At 42.0% G+C, this 24,919-nt stretch overlaps 1 protein-coding gene across 1 annotated transcript; it reads left to right on the top strand.

Annotated features, from left to right (window-relative positions):
* The first annotated feature begins 483 nt into the window (after positions 1-483).
* On the top strand, positions 484-24,919 carry LOC121870413 (putative uncharacterized protein DDB_G0294196). The gene is made up of 2 exons (XM_042372258.1): positions 484-755; positions 23,893-24,919. Exon 2 carries the CDS (start codon positions 24,389-24,391, stop codon positions 24,917-24,919), a length of 531 nt encoding a protein of 176 aa, XP_042228192.1. The 5' UTR covers positions 484-755; positions 23,893-24,388.

Here is a 24,919-nt window from a genome sequence, read left to right as displayed (position 1 = left end):
TTCTTATTTGACTTTCTCCTCGCTCATTTTTTAGTTATACTGTAATATACTGGACATCCAGGTTGGGGAATATCCACTCACATATCGGTACCATATGATTTACAAATCCACAAAATTTGAAGGTTTATTCAGAAAGTATACAATTGTATAAATGAAACAAGGAATCTATGTTGAAGCATGGTGTTTAATTATATGTAAAATATTACTGTATTTTTATAGATTTGCTGAAAATGTTGACCCATGGGCCCCTATACAGTATATAAAAAAAGAAAAAAAATAGACTCCTTCACAAAAAAAGAATACACCATTGTTTATACCCACCAGGAACGTTTATAGATCGTGCACGTGTTTGTTCCGCTGCCCATACATGACATCCCCAGTGTGAGTGAACCTGCTCTCCCTTCGCCCCTGCGCTGTAAGGGTGGTTGGCGGGCGGCAGGGCTGCCACAACACCCCAGACCCCAGCCCAGTTGTGTATCTGCCGCGGCTGAGTCAGGTCACCCCACACGCTTCACGTCCTCACACTCGATTCCCCTCGTGCTTATGTTGACAGACCGTTAGTTTTTTTTTTTTTTTGTACTGACTAAATATAACTGTGTGTCCGAACCACGACAGAGCCTTAGTATCTTGAGTTATTTATCAAAAAATAAAGTATTATAAAACACCAAGTTAAGGAACCATGGAACAACATTGAAAGAAAGAAATTTATTTGAGAAGAATCTGTGACTTCTACACCCCAAGAAACTGAACGCACAGTAAGTGTGACTTCTTGTTCCGCATCATCTTATCAGTTCTGCTTGTTGCTTTCAGTGAAATGCTGGTTCATTGCCCCGCCACAGTTGTGACCTCACTCTCTAACTTTGAGGTAATAAGTCAATATCTTACATATTCGTTAGTCTCTTGTGCTGGACCACTTCTAGTGACGTCACAATAAAGGACTCGTGTGTGTGTGTGTGTGTGTGTGTGTGTGTGTGTGTGTGTGTGTGTGTAATAATGATAATAATAATAATAATAATAATAATAATAATTAACGGTTTATTGAAAGAGCATGGCAGCCGGAAGGCTGTGTGTCTGTGTGTGGATTGCATTCCACTTGGACGATCGTCTGTTTTATGTTATTTAGCTTAACGTAACATAAGGTAACGTCACCTAACCTAACCTAACCTAACCTGATCATTTAACTAAGAAAGTAAAAATTGCATAAAACAGACGATCGTTCAAGTGGGATGACACCCTGTCGTGACCCGCCATGACCAGCACGTCACCTGAGAGTTACTGTAGATAATGACAGTTTGGTGTATCATTTGTGTATATATTTTTTTGTTTTAATATGTTTAGTTTGTATTGTACATATGTTTCTTTGTTGGGGATTTTTTGTGTTTGTTGTTCATATAAAAGGAAGTAGCGTGTATGTGTATTGGGTTACTCGGTTACCTCACAGATGAGCGTTATGCTACACACAGGTACACGACTCCAACAAGGAGCATGGCGCCTCGTCTGCTACACACCGTAACCAACACCCGGTTACACTGCTTTCCACTTCACCTTTCACCCTACCTACACCACCTTTAGATGACAACCTCCCACAAGCAAGAAGTTTTACCTGTCACAGTTTAACACTTTACCTGCCAATGAGCTGTGCCATCCACCTGTCTCCAACTTGTCATCTCAGTAACTTCACTCACCTTCACTATTAACGCCAAGTGTGTCATAAGTATCACCACACTTATACCTCCGTCCTTACTATCAACACCACCAACCGGATATGTCACTTAACCATATAGTGGGTTTTGCTGTTTATTTTGCTTTACGCCTAAAATGTGATGGACTGTGAAACACGGGAGGCGGAGATGAAGCAGTGGGAGGTGTCCACAGCGTTTGTTGTTTTGTTCTCTGTTAAGGTGCTTTTCAGTGTTTTTTCTCTGCTAAATCTTTCCCAAGTTGTTATTTAACAGTTCTCTACAACGGTTCTATTTAGCTGTTTTTTTTTAAGGGAATAAGTAATTCTCCACGAGGCTGTTTTTCAATCAGTCTTCTACAGAGGTGTTCTGCAATAATTCTCTACAGGGATATATGCTTTAGTTTTCTACAGGAATTTTCTCCATGGGTTTTCTTCGAGCTTGTTCTCCATTTGGTCGCTACAGGAGCGTTCTCCAATAGTTCTACATTAACACTCTACGATGGTGTCTTGCATTAGTTTTCTGCGTGGTTGTTCTCCATTAGTTCTTTACGGGGAGGGGTTTCCAGTAGTGGTCTGAGATGAATCTACCTCCTCTGACTCCACAACAACGTAACATTATCTACACTACCGCCCAGTTCTACGCCTGTGTGTACATGCTACATACCTGCTAGCCAGACTACACCCTTTTCGGTCTTTTACAAAACCTAACCCGAAAACCTCTTAATCTGCCTTAAAAAACACACTTAACGTCTCCAGGAACTATGTCTTGTGTACTCATTAATAATTACCATCATTCGGTTATTGTGATAAAACTATTAGATGTTTTGAACTTATGCTTTGCGAGCATTAACCCCATCACTACAGGGACGCCAGACGATTTTATTCTTTTACTTTTATCCTCTTCGCCACTGATCGGCTTGTTAGCCGCTTGGGCGATCGGTCACGACTCTTTTCCTTTATATTCTTCACCAAAAGGTCGGCTCGCTAGCCGCCCGGGCGATCGGTCACGTCTCTGTCACGCACTGTTGGCAAATACTGGGCATGCACCGGCTCCTGAATGTACCTGAACCCGCTCCAGTGTTGGTCAAGTCTTCTCTTGAAAGAGCTCACACTCGGTGCCGTCACAACACTTTCTGGTAGATTGTTCCAAGAGTTTACAACCCTCACTCCGAAAAAGTTTGCCCTCACGGTTTTCCGGACTTGCGGCTTCTTCAATCTTGAGCTATGACCCCTTGTGGGGCGAGCGTCCGCCAGCTCCAAGTAAGGACACTCAACTGAGTAGTGCCCCCTGAGATGCTTATAAACCTCAACTAGGTCCCCCCTTGCCCGTCTGTAGTATAAGCTAGGCAAGTTCAGGCGCTCCAATCTCGCAGGGTAGCTGAGATGCCGAAGTGCAGGCACCAGCTTGGTGGCCCTCCTTTGAACATTTTCAACCAACTGACAGTCCCTAGCATATCTCGGGGACCAGATGGGGTGACAGTACTCCAGATGGGGAAGCACTTCACTCCTGAAGATCGTCACGAGGGACGGACCGTCTAGATATCTGAACGACCTTCTTATAAGACCCAATAATTTATTTGCCTGATTTACCTTCTTCTCACAATGGCCCGAGAACTTCAGCTCATTGTCAACATACACACCTAGGTCCTTCTCACACACAGTCTCAACTAGTACATTTTCTTCATCCCGTTGGGACATATGGTACGCCTCCTTACCGTTGGTACGCCCCAGGTGCATCCTCTTACACTTCGTGACATTGAATCTCAGCAGCCATTCCTTCGACCATTCCTGGAGCCCACAGAGGTCCTTCTGCAGCTCTTCACAGTCCGCTTGGTTCTTAATTTCCCGAAATAACTTGGCGTCATCGGCAAACATTTGTATGGAGGAGTGTACAACGTCAGGCATATCATTTATGAAACAAACAAACAACAGCGGGCCCAATACACTACCCTGCGGTACCCCACTTGTTACAGGTACAGATGACGATTTCGTGCCATTAATCACCACACATTGCTTGCGGTCATGTAGAAAGTCTTCTATCCACGCTAGGACATTTCCCCGAATTCCGTACCCTTCCAGTTTGATTTTCAGCCTTTCGTGGGGTACACTGTCGAAAGCCTTGGCAAAATCTAGGTAAATATTGTCGATATTACCACCCCGTTCTAGAATATGGGTCCAAATATCCAATACCTTGAGCAATTGTGTCAAGCAAGAGCGCCCCGGCATAAAACCGTGTTGGCAATCTTTTACAAGGTTGTTTCGTAGTAGATGTTCCATCGCTGCATCTCTGATAATACTCTCAAGTACTTTACATATTATGCTGGTCAGGCTCACCGGTCTATAGTTGTTCGTGGAGTGACTATCGCCCTTCTTGAAGATAGGACTCACATAAGCCACTTTCCATTCACTGGGGACCATTTGTTCATCCAGGCATTTACAAAACAGAATCTTCAGGGGCTCTGCAAGCTCGTTGCACAGCTCCCTTAGCACTCTAGGATGCACCATGTCAGGTCCAGGACTCTTATGGACCTTTAGCCTGGACAGTTTATTTCTAATACCCTCTTCTGTGAACACAATGTGGGTCAGTGCTGTGTCGAACCGTCTGTCCTCAAACGCAGGAAGGTTAGTTGCATCCTCTCTTGTGAACACTGAGGAAAAGAAGCTGTTCAATGCCTCAGCTTTATCCTGGTCAGAATCTGCGTAACTACCATCTTCAAGCCTCAGGTCTGATACTCCTACTCGCGTTTTCAATTTCGACTTTGCATAGCGGTAAAACGCCTTTGGGTTTGACTTGACCTCGCGTGCAACCAGCCTTTGGAACTCCTTTTCAGCCCTCCTACACTCTATCTTTGCTTGGTTTCTGGCTCTTGCATACATCCTCCTGTCTTGCTCATCGTTTGACCCAACCCACGTCTTGAATTTCTGGGTTTTCTTCTTAATTTTGTCGACCGCCGCATGGTTCATGTGTAGGGATCCCCTCGTATTCCTAGAAGCACTGGGTTTGGTCTTGGGTATATATTTATCGATCAAATGGGTCATTTTACTAGTTATGATATTCAGCGTAGTGTCTGCGTTCTTGTACCTTAATAAGTCAGGCCAGTTGATACCCCTCATCTCTTCCCTCATCCCATTGTAATTTCCCTTGTAATATTTGCACCTTGGCCTGGCCTTATCTTGAACTAGGTAACAGTTAAATCTGAATGACAACACTGTATGGTGACTGGTGCCAACTGGGGCAAGGTGTTCCAGTTTGGCCACCATACCCTCCTCGTTTGTTATGATGAGGTCAAGTGGCTTGGGTGTTTGCTCCCCTCTGTAATGTGTCGGGTCTCTCACATGTTGGAACAGAAAATTATCTCTCAGAGTTTCTACAAAAAGAGTAGCAGGATTATTCAAGTCATTCGGGGTTGACTCGTTTCTCCAGTCGATGTCGCCATAGTTAAAGTCCCCCATGATAAGGAGGTGGCTGGGGTTGAGCATCGCCGCATTGTTTATTAAGGTTCTTAAGTTCCTTTGATTTAGTGGGCCACAGTTCGGGGATCTGTAGATACACCCGACGATAAGTAAGTCCCCTCCCTTTAATTTAATTTTACACCACTTGGACTCTTCAAAGACATCCTCTCCCTGTACCCTCGCCTGGCTGGCTCTAAGGTCTTGCCTAGCGTAGATAACCACACCCCTCCTGCAGGATTCTTGAGTTAGGTTCGTAAATGAGTCATATCCAGCAATACTGAACTCACATTCCTCTGGGTCGATTCTCCTGTTCTTGTACAACAGTTCTACAACTCCTACAATATCTGGTTGGTGTACTCTTAGTAGTGTTTCAAACTCCTCCCTCTTATCAAGGAACGTGTCGGTATTAGTGTACATGACATTCAAGCCAGAATTTGTTCTCGGTAACGTCTCTGCTCTTAGTAATAAACCCGCTCCACCCACATTCTCAGAAGCTGCAGCATTTGCTAAGTACACTGTATTTTGCAGGGTGTGGTTAAAAATTTCAGCTTAGAGGGGACCCCGCACACAAGTGGTTAAAACTGAAATAGACCCGCGCTACACACCTTAATCACAAGCAAAATTCGAGTGTCAGTAATCAGTATAAGGGTCTGTCGACGTGATATTATTTCTTAGGGAAAGTTGTTTGGCTTAGTGCTGCACGTGACTTGTTTAGTATCATATTATATTAAATAAAGCAAGGAGGCTATCGCTGGCCGTGTGCTCATCAAACACCATAATATTATGTATGAGAGACTCAGTGATGTCTCCCTACATCTCCTTAGTTATGGGCAGAGACGATTATGGTTCCGCCTCCCATACTCCTTCGTGTCAGAAAACTTACTACTGCCTAGGAAATAGACGAATTATTTTCTTTATAATAAAATTTGCGTTATAATCACATTTGTCAGGTTTTTATACTGAATTATTCTTTATAATGTGTGTTGGGAGGATGAACTGTGGTGAGTGTAAGGTGAGGTTGATGAGGGAGTCTCCTCCTCCTCCTGCAGAGGGGATGGCCGCACTGGGGAGGGATATGTGCCACATTTAAACAGTTAGATTCACACAAACGGTCGTGCTCATTAACGTACACAAAAATATTTTAATGCATGTAAGCTCGTCCATAAATCACATCTGCTTACACATATCCAGCAATAAACACACACACACAAACTCAGGGCACCTTCATTCGTGATCCTCTGATTTAGTTTCAATATTAATGTTGAAGATGTGCTTCAGAATAACATGAAACTGATATGTACGTCACTGCATAAAGGTATTACAGCTCATGAATCATGTTTTTACAATAGGTCTTACGGACTGACTGGTGTTCACAGTATACCGGATCTCAAGATTGTTTACATTCTCGGCCGCGTGACGTGGTAAAGTCCCACTTGCTTTTGAGGCGCCACTTAGACCAAAACATCCGTGAGATACTAACAAAGATATATAGAGAGTCAGATGAACAGGGACACGAATGAAACGGAATAAACCCATCACATAACACAGGGAAACAAGGAAGTAGAGCCACGATAAAGAAGGGAAAGGTAAACATAAGAGCATTTAGACCGTAATGATACCACACACAGGTGTTGAAGGTAAACGTCAGCACCCACCAACAACATAACGCTGCCAAGATACACAAAAGCTGGCAATTCTAGTCTCATTCTCTTCTCTCAACAAACATTTATTCCCTTAAACCAGAGCGTCAAATGGCGCAAATAATTTAATCGACTGTGGAGGTTTTAGATGCCTGCTGTGCTGAAAAGAAAGTTCACCGTCAGGTTATGATTGTCGAGCGTTTGGTAATACTGTTGAGTACTGTGCGAAGTTCAGCAGAAAATATAGTCAATAAATACTTATACCTTTGTCTTTAAAGATTATTATTATATTATTTTCCTGGTTAACTTGATTGGTATTTACTTTTGCTTGTATGGGTCTTTTCTGTTTTGTTGATATCTTTTCTAGACGAATGACTGTTAATGGGTAACTCTCTCTCTCTCTCTCTCTCTCTCTCGGCCACACACAGTGGACGAGGAACGTGCAACTTTAGGACCTGCTGGTCACTGTGCAGGTTAACGCTTCATAAAGTCGACCCTCCGAACAAGCCAGAGAGAGACCACATACACATGGGTTGTTATAACACTACTTTTTTTTTTAGCTTTTGTTCAATTTTAGAGGATTAACGCCTTTGAGGTCTGTTACAACATTCCTCCCGGGATGAAAATTGGAAGTTAAAAAAAATGTTATGGGAATAATGATAATAATAAAATCATAAAAGTGATGATGTTAATGATAATAATAAGGTTTATTATTATCATCATCATTATTGTTATTATTATTATTATTATTATTATTATTATTATTATTATTATTATAAAGGAGCAACAATAATAATTACAAAAGCTTTTAGACCACGTTGCATGTGCTCATCTCAGACAGCAAGGGAAGCTACCTTGGTCCGCCGCCCTCGGAGAAAAATAGAAAATGGAAGTAGATTAGAAACACAAAAAAGATAAAGCAATAGAGAGAGAGCGAGAGAGAAATTCACACATTCATATTGCCAGAAGCAGCAGACTGTACAATAGCTGTGCCTTCACCTCACCACTCACAGCAGCAGACTGTATAACAGCTGTGCCTTTACCTCACCACTCACAGCAGCAGACTGTACAACAGCTGTGCCTTCACCTCACCATTCACAGCAGCAGACTGTACAACATCTGTGCATTCACCTCACCACTCACAGCAGCAGACTGTACAACAGCTGTGCCTTCACCTCACCACTCATATTTCTCCCTGGGTAACTGTCACAAACCCCAGAGTGTGAAACTTCCAGTACACTCTCCTCCCCTTGAAGAGACAAGATTCACATTACCTGATGTTCTCTACTCACACACACACACACACACACACACACAGCGACCTATGGAGCAACGGTCGGCTTACTCGCTTTGCAAGTATGTGAACCAGCGTTCGATCCCGCTCAAGGTGAAACTATGGGTCCTCAGGCCGGCCATCCTCGGATATGAGGGGCAACCTTTATATATATATATATATATATTGATAAAATCACATAGGAAAAGGGAAAGGAAAACTAAGGTGCTCCATTGTTTCCCTTTTCCCTGTGTGATTTTATCAGTATATATATATATATATATATATATATATATATATATATATATATATATATATATATATATATATATATATATATATATATATATATATATATATATATATATATGTGTGTGTGTGTGTGTGTGTGTGTGTTTGGATAACTTTGAAATTTTTTTGAGTTGTCCTGCAATGTCGTGACAGCGAGTACACCACGTCAGTGTCTCACTAATTCAAGAGAGATCATTCCTTATCATGTACAGCCTGGTAGTAGGCTAGGCTACACGTGACCACGCACACACCACAAGTAAACCAAGGTTGAGAAATGAATTATCTGGCTTGAGGTCTCACTCCAGAACGCCTGTATGATTATACTGATGTAACACGCTTATGGTTAACAGGCTGTAATACGGCCTAATGTATCATATGTTTTGAAGAAAAAAAATCTGATTGTTTTTAGATATTTTGCAGCGCTAAACTGACATAGCTTTTTCTTTAACATAAAATGTTTAGTGAGGGGACAGTTCTCAGCTACTGGTAAATTTGAACCTTTTTGCTGTGGTGCGTCGAAAGTCATCTAAGTTTTCGGTTTGGTGTTCTGTGTGTGACAAGATACTTTCAAAATCCATGTTAGAGAAAATAATCACTTTGGTCAAGTTCCTTTACATGTTGATTATAGAGACAGGGTGGAGTCATGGCCGTCTGCTCGTGTCGCATATTCTTGAGGTGGCCTGGCCAGCTGGGTCCTCTCTCTCCCGTGTTGTTTAGTAAGCTATTCCGTAAATCACTCTTGGCAAGGCGATAGGATTGTTCCCACATCAGTTTTGATGACAGCATCAGAAATTGACTGTTTGACTTTTTCTTGTCATGTTAGAGAGGCAGGACAGATGCGACTTCCTCTTCAACACGCCAGTTTGTGTCTCTTGGCATGGAAGTCGCTCTGCTGATGACCACGACACGTCCTTCAAATAATGTTATATATATATATATATATATATATATATATATATATATATATATATATATATATATATATAAATTGTAAAAAGATCTATATGGAGTTAACGGCCAATAAAGATAGAACATGAAACACGAGAAACAAGCTAGTTGTATCTTGCAAAAGCACTTTGAGTCAGAACCCACACAATACTGTACCTACGGCGGCAATCCTCACTTAAAATCTCATTTGTTAGTGTTTGGGAATGTGAGAGGACTGGCTAGGTGGCGGATGTGTGGTGGAGCAGCAGGGCTCTGGGAAGGTCATTAAGGAGGACCGTGAGGTTGTTCCTGCAGGAGGGAGGGCACAGGAGGCGAGGCGGGGACCAGGTTGGGCACAGAGTTCTCTTGGTTTGTTTAAAAAAAAAGAAGTTTTTGGACTCCTGCAGGAGGGTGGGAGGCGGTGGGGGGAGGCAGGGTGGGGTATCATGCTGGGGGCTCATGATCACAAGAGTCCTGCTGTTGAAGTAAAAAATAGCTTGGTGGCTAGTGCTACATTGAGTTGAGTGGTAAGAATAAATGCACTGTCCTCAGTGTACAGTAACTATAATTCGGTAAAACAAGTGTTGTCAGAGAGAGAAAACTTCCTGGAGTGAACAAACTTATAGTAATAAATTTATTTTAAATAAATTGGTCGAGGAAGTTTCTGAATTATGACTGACAAGAAAAATGTACAAGGTTGTCCTTTATTAACGCCGACAACGACGCTGCCAGTATTTCGTCTGCATGTCATACAAGCGATCGGAAAAGCTTCTGTTAAAACATAATGTTTTACTATTATTACTTCATCACCTTATCAATATCATGAAACTACAGCAATTATTTACTAGATGAATGTGTTCAAGTATTTTATAAGTGGTAAGAAGTTGGAGCGCATCTGTTTTGTATCTCAGACTGATGGAAGGTCGATGATTGAACTTAATATATTGTATTGTTTATAATTATCAATTGCAACACGCAGTACTGTCTTTTTGGCGGTACGCTATTTAGGGGATTTAATTCAACTAAATATTTGTAAAGTGTGAAAGGTTTCAATTGAAAATGTTACGATTTGAATAAAATCTATAAAATAATATAAGTAAAATGAGCATTGCTGAACCAGATATATGATGGTGTGTGTGTGTGTGTGTGTGTGTGTGTGTGTAGCAGTCGCAACAATAGAAGCAGCAGTTACAGCAGCAGTAACAACAGCAATTGCAGCAGCAGCAGCAGCAGCAGCAGAAACAGTAGCAACAGCAGTATCATCATCATCATCATCATCATCATCATCATCATCAGCAGCAGCAGCAGCAGCAGCAGCAGCAGCAGCAGCAGCAGCAGCAATAGTATGAGACTCACGGATCTGTGGTACAGATCGTCTTGACCGATGTCTTTAACAAGCGTGAATAAAGCAGCAGTCAATGTACAATAGATCCGCTCCCCTGACCTCCTCACCTTCACCCTCATCTCTCTCTCTCTCTCTCTCTCTCTCTCTCTCTCTCTCTCTCTCTCTCTCTCTCTCTCTCTCTTTGTAGTGGTAATCAACCTTGAGTGTGCAGTAACCACGAACAACATTTCTCTATTTCCTCCCCCTCTTCCCCTCTCTCTCCCTCTTCTTCTCCTCTTCTTCCCCTGCACTTCCTCTTCCCCTCTCTCCCTCCATCCCTCCCCTCCCATCCTCTCCCCTCCCTCCCCATCCCGCACTTACCTCTTTTCATGTCTCCCTCTTCCCCTCCCACCCACCCAAAGCTAACAGAGCATTTCGTGAACTCAAAGGTCAGGTGAGAAACACCTATTGCAGTGGTTCTCAACCTTGTTTGCCCCATGCACCCCTTTCACCATATGTCAGAATGTCATTCCCCCCTCCTTTCCAAGATTGTCTGCCTCAAAAAATGCATTCCAAATAATATGCATATAATACTGAAAATCCTTTAATTTTTCCATATTAGTATCAGTTTCTCCCCCCCCCCCTGAAAACCTGAGGGGGGAAATTCCCCCCTGGTTGAGAACCCCTGACCTATTGGGAACAATTCTTACAGGGGATTAATAGATCAACCACTCTAGCAGAAGTGTGGAGCAAAATTAGAGCCATTACCAAGTCACCCACCCCAGTCCAACTTCATCACAGCCCTGCAGAATATGCTGACATGCTATTAGACCAATGGTCTAGTGTGTCACAAATCACTTCCCTGCCTCCTGACATACAACAATATCTTAAAACCACACACATTACTAGGGGGTTTCAATATTGAAATAGCCTGTTCCTCACCAGACCTTACTGACCAGTTTCCTATAACGCACCACGAACTAAGAACAGCACTAATAAAAGGTGAGTCATCCTGAGGATGGCATAACCTATAACACCCTGAGATTGTTAAATGAGATCCCTAACCATCCACTGCTTGACCTATATCAAATGAGCCTCACACAGGGTATTCTGCCTAAGACATGGACTCATGGAAACAGTACCAATCCCTAAAGCTAACTCTCCAAGCTTCAGGCTCATTTCACTCACATCCTGTATATGTAAAGTCCTTGAAAGAGTTGTTCTCAACCGTCTCATGTTTCAAGTCAAAGACAAACTGGCCCCTAATCTGTATGGGTTCATGCCCGGGCGCAGCACACAGACATGCTTTGCAGAATATCTTGTTCACTCAAAAGATAACACACAAACAGCCTTCATAGACCTTAAATCGGCCTCTGATGTAGCTAATAGAGACATTATACTTGAGCAACTTGCTAATTTGGCAACCAAGGTAACCTCCTGGCATGGATAAAGGGTTATCTGTCCAACAGGTATGCCAGTGTTCTGTTTAGGGGAGTCAAAAGTGCCAGAATGAGGTCATTTGAGCTTGGCACGCCTCAGGGAGGAGTGTTAAGTCCTGTGCTCTTTAATATACTGATGCACAAGCTTATTGATGATATTCCAGTTCAGCCAAACGAGGCTGTAATATGCTATGCTGATGATATCTACATTATGACACAGACCAAGCTCAGGCTCCAAGTCTTGCTGTATGTATTTGCTCGGAGAACTGTGAAATGTGGTCTCATAATATCTGTTGACAAGACGAGGGTCCTCAATCCTCGTCCTGCTCACCCTCTGCCTCTTGACTTTAACATTAACAGCATGCCCTCAGAACTATGTAGCTCTTATAAATACCTTGGAATTTGTGTGAATGAGGCAAACTTTGTCCGCAACCTTCGTGCCAAACTAATGCAGTGCATTAAACCCCTCAAAACCCTTGTTGGCAAGGGCTATGGAATTAACATCACCTATGCTCGTACTTTCTATCTTCACTTCATTCGTTCTGTAGTTGACTATCATGCTCTCCATCTTGTGACTATTCCGCCTAAGCAACTTAACAGCCTTGAGGTAGTGACAAAATGAAGCCAACCATCCACAAAAGACTCTCTTTAGGGCGTGGTTTCATAAAAGTGTTGCAGATCTCTTGAAACTGAATGTCGCAATCACCCCAGACGAACCTATTAATGCCATTCCTCCTTGGCTGGATATATCAGTTCCTATTAATTACATTCCTGTTGGTACAGTAGGAAGCAAATGTTAAACACCGATGTGATGAGATGTGTCACACTAGAAACTATTAACAGACACATAGAGAGTATTAAATCAAGTGAATGTTGTGCTTTTACTGATGGTTCTGTGCAGACAAACACAGGTAGAACAGGCTGTGCAATTGTAATATATAAAGAAAAAGAGATGATAGTGTCAAACAAGCAAAGGCTGAACAACTGGGCCAGTACAACACAAACTGAACTAACTAGAATCTACTTAGCTACAGACTACCTTAAAGAAAATGGAGGTGGGGTAATATTCTGTGACTCTCAAAGTGCTTTGAAATCAATGAACAGCCCGTCAGGTTCTATGTCTAAAGTTGTATGTGATATTAAAAGAAATGTGATAACTGCCAATGAGAACAACTCTCGTATCGAATTTAGGTGGATTCCGTCCCATGTTGGAATTAGGTATCATGACCGTGCTGATAGACTGGCCAATGAGGCATGTAAGAAAGAAAATGTTGGCCCTGACCTTGGCTTGTCCAATGCTGTACTTAAAAACATTCAAGTCAGAATCTTGAACTCTGATCTAGAAGAACTGAGAAATGCAGAGAGACCTGGCAGTTGTAGCATTAGTAAATATGATAAATTTTGTGACAAAAGGTACCGGTAGGGCCAGCATAAGGACAGAACCAGACAATGTGATGATGTAGTAGGGGCCACAATTAGGCTAGGATACAGACACGTCTGTACCCATACCGGAACACTCAGCATCTAAACTTTGTGATAAACCTTTAAAGCATACACTTGAACACTATATTATTGAATGTGACACTGTCAAAGACTTTCAGGCCACTTGGCTTATTGTATCATGAACTTTTCAATTACTATATTGAATCGGGGGTGCTTGGGGACATTCTTGCTGTTTATCCCAAATTTGCTAGCCCACACTGATTAGTCTTCAATTAGAATATGGCGTCCAATGTATATGAACCACTGTCTTGCATGGCAGCGAACAGGGCATCACCCACATGACTCTGACCTATATATACTGCTAATGAATATGATGCATTTCTTTGTGTACGAACCTCTGTCCTGGATGGTAGTGAACAGTGACATCACCCACATGAATCTGATATATATATATATATATGTATATATATATATATATATATATATATATATATATATATATATATATATATATATATATATATATATATATATATATATATATATATATATATATATATATATATATACATACTGTTAATTAATGTGATGTATTTCTTTGTGTATGAACCTCTGTCCTGCGTGGCAATGAGAAGTGATACTACCCTCAGTGTCAAAACCTGACTGAATTACTCAGAATAAGCAAACTGTACTCCAAGCTTTATCAATAAATTTGTTAAACTGAAAAATTAACTCACCTAGCTTACTCCCACCTTTCTACCTTCACTCCTACCCCTTCCTCTCCCTCTCCCTTCCCCTCCCACCATTCCCCTCCTTCCTTCTACAGTAAACTCTTCTCCTCCTTCCCTCCACCCTAGTCTCTTTTCTTCCCTCCCCCTACCAACACTTCTCCCCCTCCCACCAACACTTCTCCCTCCTCCCCTCCCACACTTCCCCCCTCCCCAACCCTTCTTCTCCTCCCTCCCCCTCAACCTTCCCCCTCCCCTTCCTCCTCCCTCCTTTCTTCCTCTACCCCCTCCCCCTTCCTTCTTCCTCCCTCCCCCTCCACCAACACTTCCTCTCCCCCTCCCCCCAATCCCTCTCCCTCCCCCTCCCCAATAATTCTTCCTCTCCTCCCCTTTCCCCTCCCTCTCCCTTCCCTCTATGTTTGCCTTTGATACCCCCAAAATGTTCTACACTACTGAGGGTATACACAAACACTTGTTATCTTAAAAATAGGTTCTTATTCTCGTACGGGAGATGTACAGGGGAACTAATAAGACAGAGCACTTCCACACCATAAGGACTGGTGGTCTCCACTCTTTGTATCACTGCGCGCTGGCATGTACAGATGCCAGCATTCACAAGCTGAATACATAAAATGTAAATATGATAATTCATATACATAACATGGTGCATAATAAATGGAAATATTACATAGAATTAATACATGTTCTGTAATACTTTACTATACATAATTAATAGAGTAATATAGGAATACACAGCTTAAGGTACCACTTCGTGTCCATATTATACATTCCCCAATACTTCTTCCCCTCCTTCCCCCTTCCTCAACACTTCTTCCCCCACCCCTTCCCCCGCCCCCAATACTTCTTCCCCCTCGCTTCCCCTCCCCCTCTCCCTGCCCCGCCACACTAGGGTATGAGTATAACATGGCCAAGTGTAAAAATTGGTTCATCCTGGTGCTGAGTACTCTCATACTAGTGCTCAGTACTCACTCTTACTCGTGCTCAGTACACACTCACACTAGTGCTCAGTACACACTCTTACTAGTGCTCAATACTCACTCTTACTAGTGCTTAGTACTCTCATACTAGTGCTCAGTACTAGTGCTCAGTAGTGCTCAGTCACTCATACTAGTGCTCAGTACTTAATTCATACTAGTGCTCAGTCCACACTCACTAGTGCTAGTGCTCAGTACTCACTCTTACTGCTCAGTAGTGCTCAGTACACTACTCATACTATTGCTCAGTACACTAGTGCTTCTTACTAGTGCTCAGTACTTACTAGTGCTCAGTACACACTCTTACTAGTGCTCAGTACACACTCATACTAGTGCTCAGTACACACTCATACTAGTGCTCAGTACACACTCATACTAGTGCTCAGTACACACTCATACTAGTGCTCAGTACACACTCATACTAGTGCTCAGTACACACTCATACTAATGCTCAGTACACACTCATACTAATGCTCAGTACACACTCATACTAGTGCTCAGTACACACTCATACTAGTGCTCAGTACTCACTCATTCCATCAATAACATTCGGTGCTGCTTGATGCTTTTACACTTCAACGCTGACACCGTCCTTGTCGCCCCCAGCCACTTAATACTCACTAATCCTGTGATACAGTGCTCGCTTACACCGACACTCTCTACCCTTGTTGCTGTTTACCTGTATATGAACTGGGTCCGTAACGCGGGCACGTTGGCGTATCTTATTATAGTAATCTCAGGGGAATTTCGAAACTATTTTAGCCGCCATCTTTGTTGCGTTGATTAAATACGTCTACACGACTTGAGTGACCGGGGAATATAACGTAGTGAACTATGAGAACTACGGCCCTTGGCTGTGTTGGGTAGGATGGTGAGAGTCCTCGGCATGGAAGAACATTCTATATGTTACTCTAGTAATTTTACTGGACTAGACGACAGTGACGGTGTAATGATATTTGTGGAGTCCTGGAGGCTACACTGCTTGTTCCCGAGGCAATGAGCGAAGATATGAAGCCTGTGAAACTACAGGTATATCTTGGACTAACAAGATTCCAGGCACTGGTTTACTTGTAGAATAATGCTGCAAGACCTGTCCGTCCGTGGTGTGGTGGTGACGTATTATCGTGGTAGTGAGGTCGACAGCAGCTGTGGGTCCAATATGGAGGTCGAGGGAGGTCTGGATCTGTCTTACTTAATAATGAACTCACAACGGAGGTCGAGGGACGACTGTGTCTGTCCTGTTTAATTATAAACTTTGAGCCAGGCCATTCGTACATCCAGGGATCCGGGTCCGTGGCGTACGATTTTATGCTATCATGCACTGAAGTTAAGACCGGGCGTCCGGTGAAGTGCGTGGAAATTTGCCAGGAGTCCGGCCATCCAACTAGAATACTATATGTTGGATAAATGCAGCGAAGTGTACAATTTCCCTGACTATATAATTAATGTTATTTTACCACGGAACTTTCGCCGGTGACGAACTATACTACCGACTCAATGGAAAATCAAAAAGGCTACCACCACAGGTCTTTTGTGGTCCTGTATAGAGCAACGACAACCATCAAGGCTAACACTGTTGCGTGTGGTGAGGCAGGTCGTGTGAAGTCAACAGAAGGTGTTCAGTCATCAGTAATGGTCGAGGCGGGGTTGTGCCATAGGAACACATGACTGAGTAACAACGTTAACATCATTTTAATGAACTCTTCCTTGTGTTGGACTTGAGTTAGAGGAATTTATTTCAGATACTATAGTAAGGTCGAGATTAGTGTAATACATTTATTTGGGTAATATATTTATATATTCTAAATATTTATTTTACCAAGCCGTCACGGCTCCTTGACTCTTCCAGTTGAACTCTAAAGAATTTGGTGAGATTTCTGGGATTTTTAACCCGAGGGTTATCGACTCTGCACGTAGTAGACCAGCAAGTACCACATGCAACAGAGGTCAAAGGTCGGGGGGAGGCTGGCTGTGACCTAATTAAATAATGCAATCACACTGGGGTCACACATACCACCTCAACCTGAATATCTTGAAGTTATCATATAAACAGGACTGATGTTCGCTGCTGTGATAAACTTAACACTGCAGCAACTGTGTCAGGTCAGATAATGTTGTATTAGATAAACAGATTATTTGTTACCTGCCTGATCTGGGAACATCTATTGTGGTAGTATGACTTGGGCTCATTCTCCAATGTTGACCTTTGTTTAGTGTTAACTTTATGAAAGTAATGTCACTGAGTGTTGGAGACCAAAGAAACACACAAATGACTTGTGGTTGAAACAGATTAATCTCTCTCAGAGAAAATTTAATCTTAATAATTCACTCACATCAGCTTTTAAAACACCTGAAGCCGTCCTGGTGTCCACACCATCAAGAAGTCAATCCCATAATTAATTTTCTCAGAAAGGAAGTTCTCAGTGTTGCAAAAACGAACATGACATAATAATAATCTGTCATTGTCCACCATCCACCTCAGCCAGTACAGTGCAGCATCTAAACTAACAATATTATCTCTGACACAAAAGTGAAGAGCAACACAATACTTGGTTATTTTCCGGATATTCTGCTGGAAATATATAACTTCCTCTCCCCTAATACCTGGCTGCCTGGTGAGTTTTGTTCACGGAATAGATCCACCACTGTCAACCTCGTGTTTTCCTCAAATCTCTCTCTTTATTTTCCGTTTGGGATGTTCTCTTTTTCTTGTTTGCCTCGGTGACATTTTGATGTTTAAAAGAACAATGCCAGGAAAATAATTCTTCTCCAATGATGCCCGTAGGTTTCAGGTGAAATAATAATAAAATATTCACAAACAAACACGGCAATCAGAGGTTATGCCTCGCCCCAGCCTCGCTATTGTCAATGGGACGTTAGTTCACTCTTCGCTTGTGTTTTTACTCAATGAACTGATGAAGTTCTTACCAAGATCCTCCACACTAAACAAATTAAAAGTTTTATCGGGTAGTTTCTGAGATGTGATGCTTGGAAACAGTTAACATTCCTTGGTCACTGTAACCTTGACCTCTGCCTATTAAGTTAATTTTCTTATATGTGGATCTCCACAGGCCAATGACTAACATCACTCACTCTAGACATGAGCAGTAAGACGCCTTAGTACTTGTCTCTTCTATAATTTATTCTTCAGTGGAACTGAAATTGTCTATATCAATAACAACTCATCCTCCTAGAGTAACCATGCCTCAGCCAGTGGACAAGCTGTCACAGAGGCCATGAACAAGGCCAATACAAATGGCATCGAAATATGAATTATATAAAGTTACACAACAAAATGTTAGCCATGTAATGTATAGTGAAATATGTGTACCCGCCAGTGTTACCAAGGGGTGTAGTAAGTGTACCCCCAGTGCCAGTAAGTGTACCAAGTGGGTGTGTAAGTAAGTGTACCCGCCAGTGTTGCCAAGTGTACCGGGTGAAAGTGTACCCGCCAGTGTTGCCAAGGGGTGAAATAAGTGTACCGGCCAGTGTTGCCAAGGGGTGAAGTAAGTGTACCCGCCAGTGTTGCCAAGGTTCCTCTTCTCAACAGCGTTTTATAAATGGTGAGGACTGAGGAGTAGTTGGTGGCAATGGAGTTGTAGGTCTGAGAGGCCTTGGGTAGTGTTGCTCTTACCCTGGGAAAGGAAAATAAGGATAATCAAGACCATAAATAATACACAATGCTCTCTCTCTCTCTCTCTCTCTCTCTCTCTCTCTCTCAGCTCACAGTATTACCACAGTACCAGTGTGTTCAGACAGGCCCGCTACCTGGATACTATTCTTATTTGTATGTTATCGGGATAATTTTTCAAGATAAATTAACACAGCTGCTGGCAGTTATTCGCCCACTTAAATGATTAATTCCAAAATTTGAATAAAAATATAATCTAAAGGCTAAAGCCATTATAAATAATACATTTCTGAATCTTTTTGCTTTTTAAATGTGTTCTGACACGGGCTCAGAACTGCTGTAGTTCATTGGTGGGCGATAGTACAGATTCAGGAACTGAATTCTAGCTGAGAACTGTCGAATGGAAAAGAATGGAGAACGTCTGTATTCTACTCTTGTGAAGTACACTATGTACAGTTTAAATTGGAACTAAGAAGCCTTTCCGGTGGTTATGGGTCAGTCCGAATGTTATGGTACACATGGTGAAAATTCTGTTGAACATCGACCAGAGTATTAGTGAGTGAAGAGAAGAGATGAAAATATGCATTGAAGAAAAATGAAAGAGGCTTACAGTTTTTATGACTGGTCAGAATACAAGACTTAATACCTGTACTCCGAATTCTTCTTTATCTTTACTATCATCTGTGTGGTTTTGCCAGCCAGATCCACCAGCGATATACTGGTCTATGTCTCGAGCTGCTATCATCACTTCTTGAATCACTCATAGAGGTACACTTGATATCAGCAAATCCTTTGATAAGGATCAGTACAAAGGCGTACTATCCAAACTGCCTGTGTTTGACATTAACCCAACGCTGATCTGTCAGTCATTGTACACCGGCCTCTCCAGGTGCTGTGAGGAGCTAAGGCTGGTACTCTTGTGTCAGTGTTTGTCACGATGGTTGGTTGTTGTCCAGACGGTATATTATCTCAGGCGATTTTTGAGCTAGGAAGCTGAAATTTGGACCGAATAATGACGATGTTTACTTTAACAATATCGAATATTATTTATTTATTTATTTATTTATTTATTTACGCTCTCTTATTCCGTCTCAGGTCTCCCTTTAACCTTGTTTATCCTTTCCATCAACAACCTCTTGTCTATCACAAGTAAACTAAACTCATGCACTCTTTTGGCGATGACCACTCTCTTTACTCCTTAATTCAGTTCAAATGACAGCCTGTCTCCTCTCTGTCACTTGCTGCACAGTTTACCGTTCAGTAAATTCTGACATGGGATACTCATCAATGTTCCACCTCTTTCCAAATATGGCAGTAACTCAGCCAATCCGCAGCCATTTAGTGCAAACTGTAATATCCTCTAACTACTTGTAACATTCGCACAGGAACAAAGATATATTTTATAGTAAGTCAGCTCTCCCTTATACAAATCTCAGTTAAAATCTGAGACTGATTATTGTTCTTAAGTCTGGGGGTTGTGCCCTGTGTTCTAGTTCAGATATTCTAGGCTGCCTCCACACCACAGCCGTCAAGTTTATTGATGGCAGCTCACTCACTGCCAGCCTTCTAGCCCCTGGGCCACCAGCGTGTCGTGTCTTCCGTCCCCTTTTTCTACAATTACTGTGGCTGATGTTAGGCAGAAACACCCAGCGTTGTTAGTCCTAAATTAGTCAACCTTAAATAATCTTGCCTGGTTTTCGGTGTTGTCACTGTGATAATTATATTCCGTCACCATATAAAGAAAACCTTAGGTCAAAATTAATATGTGACGCTACTTATGTCGTCATAGATGAATTCAACATTTTTGTGTCAGTGTTTGCTTCATACATCGGAGGATTGGTCTAGAGCAGGCTTGTTCAATATGCTCGCCACTCGCCTTGTGACAAAGTGGTGACAGGCTTATGGCGAACCAAAGGTATACAATGTATAATGTGTAAAAACGTGCATAACCCACTTTAGAAGCGGCGTGCTGTCATAGTCTAGAGTCTAGACACATACACAATCATATTTTCACATTTGATTTACTTTATGCTTTTCAAAACACTGATTCAGTATTTAAATGGGAGTTCACTGGAGGTTCAAAGTCATTATACACATACACACACACACGCAAACACACACACACACACACACTTGTCCTATTGGACAAGTTTATTCTAGATGTTAACATAATTATGTTTGGATGGAGTCAGGGGGTACGTCTGTACATTAACACACGCACCCAAACTAAGCTTAGCCAGTTGGTAGTAAGGTGCAGGTCAACTATTACCTCCCTCTCCACCCCTTCAACTTCCACACTGTTATCTACCCATTCCCCTCTAACCTTCTCTCTCACATTCTCTCTTTTTGGTGAGGAGGGGGAAGGGGGGGGGGAGATAATAAAAAGATGTTTTTCATCAGCATATCCAGGACTTAGAGAAGGGGAAAAGGCAATAGGACGGAACTCAGGATTCTTTAAAGGAGACGGACCTTTCAATATTGTTCATTGGGAAGTCATGAGACGGTGAGAAGGTGGAGCCTCCTGGTCACTGTTTGGGGAGGGGGGAGGGGGAGGGAGATATACGGACGCAAAAGTAGGTTCATTCAGAATTGTTTGTTTAAGCCTAAGATAATTGCAATTTGTGACAAGAATAATGATGATTTTTGACAAAATTTTCCCCTTAGGTCCGGTTTTTTTTTTGGGGGGGGGGGGTTGATGGGGAGCGTCAGGGGCGAGTTACCAGTATTTCAGACAAGATAATTAGCAATAAGGAGACGATATTATTGTACTGAATATCCATCACTGAAGCTGTGAAATAACGCTGCAGTTTTCAAAAGCAAAATTGGATCACGTGAAAATTATGCACCCCAGCTTATTTCACTTGATGATTAAACACTCTAACGGTACCTGGAGGGTTTAGGTTAGGTTAGGTTGGGTTGGGCTAGGCTATGTCAAATTATGTAACGTTAGGTTAGGTCAAAGTATGTTAGCTTAGGTTAGGTTAGGCTAGGTTAATCGTAGGTCAAATTATGTTACTTTATATACTCTACGTTATGTTATGTTATGTTTAGCGTGAGGTGCCAAATCTTCCTCTGATCTCATTTTTTTCTTTCTAATTTGTCAACACGGCTGTCATGAACCCTGCAAGCTTATAGGGAATGTTTATTGAAATTGCTATTGAAACAGTTTATTTAGCCAGAAGAGCACAGGTACAGAGTGGATAAAAATCATAATATTATCATGGCTGAGCCAGTTGAGAGCCTGAGCTATCTTGTAGGCACCTGATATATGCTATACATATATCTAAAGGAAGTATTATGTAACATTTAGCATCATCTGGAATAGTACACATAGTATGGTGGTAATAAGAACATATCCGAATGTTACCGCGGTGGAATTTATATACATAAATATGATAAGGAGGGAAGCAGTACAACTTGGGTTGTATTAAAGTGGAACAAGAGGACAGAGCTGTCAGTATTATGTCTAGTTGGCAAATATTTTTATTGCAATGGTAATGTCTATCTATCTACATGATAATTTCTGACAAAACGATTTTGGTAGTACAATAAAAGCAGGAATATAGAGTAGGTATTGCAAAAAAAATATTTATACTTAGACAATAGAAATTTTTTAAGAGATGATTTAAAAGAAGGGAGCGTAGTCTTTGCTCGAATGGGTGGGGGTAAGTTGTTCCACACCTTCACACCGTGATATTTTATGGAGGTCTAGGACTGAGAGGAGCGCATGGGGGGTGGTCTTAGTAGCTCTGGGTGCCTTAAGTTGTATCTCTGTTTATTCCGGAACTGGAAATAATTGTTGTCAAGCAAGTGATTGACAGATTTGTAAACAAATGGGGCACAGCAGTAGGTGTAAATATCCTGGAATCTTAAAATTTTTCATTTAGCAAATTATTCGTTTGTGTGATCATTTTTTTCAAGTAGGTCATTGTCCTCACAACTCTACTTTTGCAGTAACCAAGGGTTGTGTTTTTGAAGAGCCAGAGGTCCCCCGTAGTGTGTGACAGTGTATCAAGTGTTGGTAAACAAGATCATAATAGATTTCTTTCATTGCTGCAAGAGTGAGTGACTGACAAGTGTGATACAGGATACCGCACTGTTTATTGACTCTACTGTGAATGGCTTGTATGTGGTTTCTCCAACTAAGTTTCTCATCAACAACAACCTCAAGGAATTTAGTATTTTGTCCATGTTTGAGGACTGTATTACCAAGGTATTAGAACATTGTTGATCAATATACATAAATTAAATAAAGGTTAACAAACTTTTTCTGGTTAACAACAAGTAGTAATTATTTTAGTTAAGTGTATCACTCATGACGAAATAATTTATTTAATGAGCATTTTCTTTTTAATTTGTCTGTTCATGTGTACACTTGTTGCTAATATTATTTTTCCTTTATCTACCCAAAAAAAGAAAAAAATATACCAACAAAAAAAACATCATTTTTTTCTGGTATAAAGATACGAGACAAAACACCTGCAGTGATCCTCCGGGCTGGGTAACATTGTCCTCTGATGATAAAATAACATTGTATACCCCTAAACCCTCGAGATAAAGACAATCTAAATACTACAACTTAGGTGATGTGATGGTGCTGAATTTTCTTATCATGTCATGTTTTTTTATCTCGAATTTATGGAAACAATATTTTATGACTAGAAAAAAAAAATACCCCAAACGTGAATGACCTTACTTATAACCCCCAAGTAAGTCTGACCTTCATTATGACCTTATCGTAAACGAACAGTGACCATATAGCTACAGAATGACTCCTTCATCCGTAATGAGGTCACTGTCAATTATCAAAAAATTTTCTCATAACACGAACACTAAGAATTTTACCGACCCTATCCTATCCTACCCTACCCGACCCTACCCTACCCTATCCTACCCTACCCTACCCTACCCTACCCTACCCTACCCTACCCTACCCTACCTTACATAAATACACTGGATCTCATTCAGGATTACATAATAACAACCTTATCTTACTCATTACTAAATTTTACATGTGTTTGAATATATGTAGTTCCATGTGTTATAATAATATGTGTTGTGTTGCAGGTTGTTGTGGTGACCTGTTGTGACCACCGTGGCCGAGTGTGGGTACTGCTGCCAGGGAGGCCGCCACAGCACTCACACCCACCACTACCTCACTCTCCTGAACCCCCCCCCGCCCCGCCTGACGTAGAAAATAAGTTATATATAATGTGGATGACGTGAAGAACAGACTCACGTTATGTGTTAATGTTCTGTGTTGTTTAAAGTAATATACTGCGGTATACAGTCAGGTGATTATGGGAGATGGACCGTTTGCCTCGTTCACATAAATACAAAACTAACAAGAATATGAGATTCTTTCCATTCGTGTATTGTTTAGGGTTGAGAAATCAATACGTCATTTTATTGTGAGTTAGTGAAGTCAAGATACTGGACTAAAGTGTGTGTGTGTGTGTGTGTGTGCGTGCGTGTGTATCTGGAGGGAAGGTTTACTGGAGGAGGCCATGAAGGTGTGAACAACGTGTCGTCGTATAAGAAGGACTCAACCATCTCATCCAAAATGTCTGAGTACGACAATGTCCCCATCCTGCCCAGCAACTACCACAACCACCTGGATCATGACGACCTCGTCTCTCCCTCACTCATCCCGAGCTTCCCTCTGGATGATCCTCCTCCGGTCCCTCCCCACCAGATGTCCCTGGCTGTCCCCAGCTTCCCTCTCCAGATACCTCTGTCTTCCCCTACCTTCTCCTACCACCACAACCATCAACACCAACAACCGTCGCCGCCACTACAGCGACTACTACAGTTCCCGACAGAGAAGAACGTGCTGGGTCAGGATCTACTGCACGACCAGCAGCAGGTGGAGCAGGAATACGAGAGTCTGGACCACCGACTGGTTATTCAGCACCAGAAAGTGCACATGAAACAGCCGCAACAGCAGGTTCAGCAGCTACCACAGCAGGAACAGCAGCCACAGCAACAGCCACAGCAGCAGCCACAGCAGGAGCCACAGCAGGAGCAGCAGCCACAGCAGGTGGCACCGTCTCCGCCTCCCACCATTAAGACTTCGCCAGTCAAACCAGAGTGA

Source organism: Homarus americanus, unplaced genomic scaffold (genome assembly GCF_018991925.1).
Source record: "Homarus americanus isolate GMGI-L3 unplaced genomic scaffold, GMGI_Hamer_2.0 scaffold32583, whole genome shotgun sequence".
Classification (NCBI taxonomy): Eukaryota; Metazoa; Arthropoda; class Malacostraca; order Decapoda; family Nephropidae; genus Homarus; species Homarus americanus.
Note: the sequence above shows the minus strand (reverse complement) of the source record. Positions and strands in the feature narration are given on the sequence as shown.

Excerpts from the sequence above, each read along its gene's own strand:
- LOC121870413 (XM_042372258.1), top strand. The coding sequence starts at position 24,389 with ATGTCTGAGTACGACAATGTCCCCATCCTGCCCAGCAACTACCACAAC.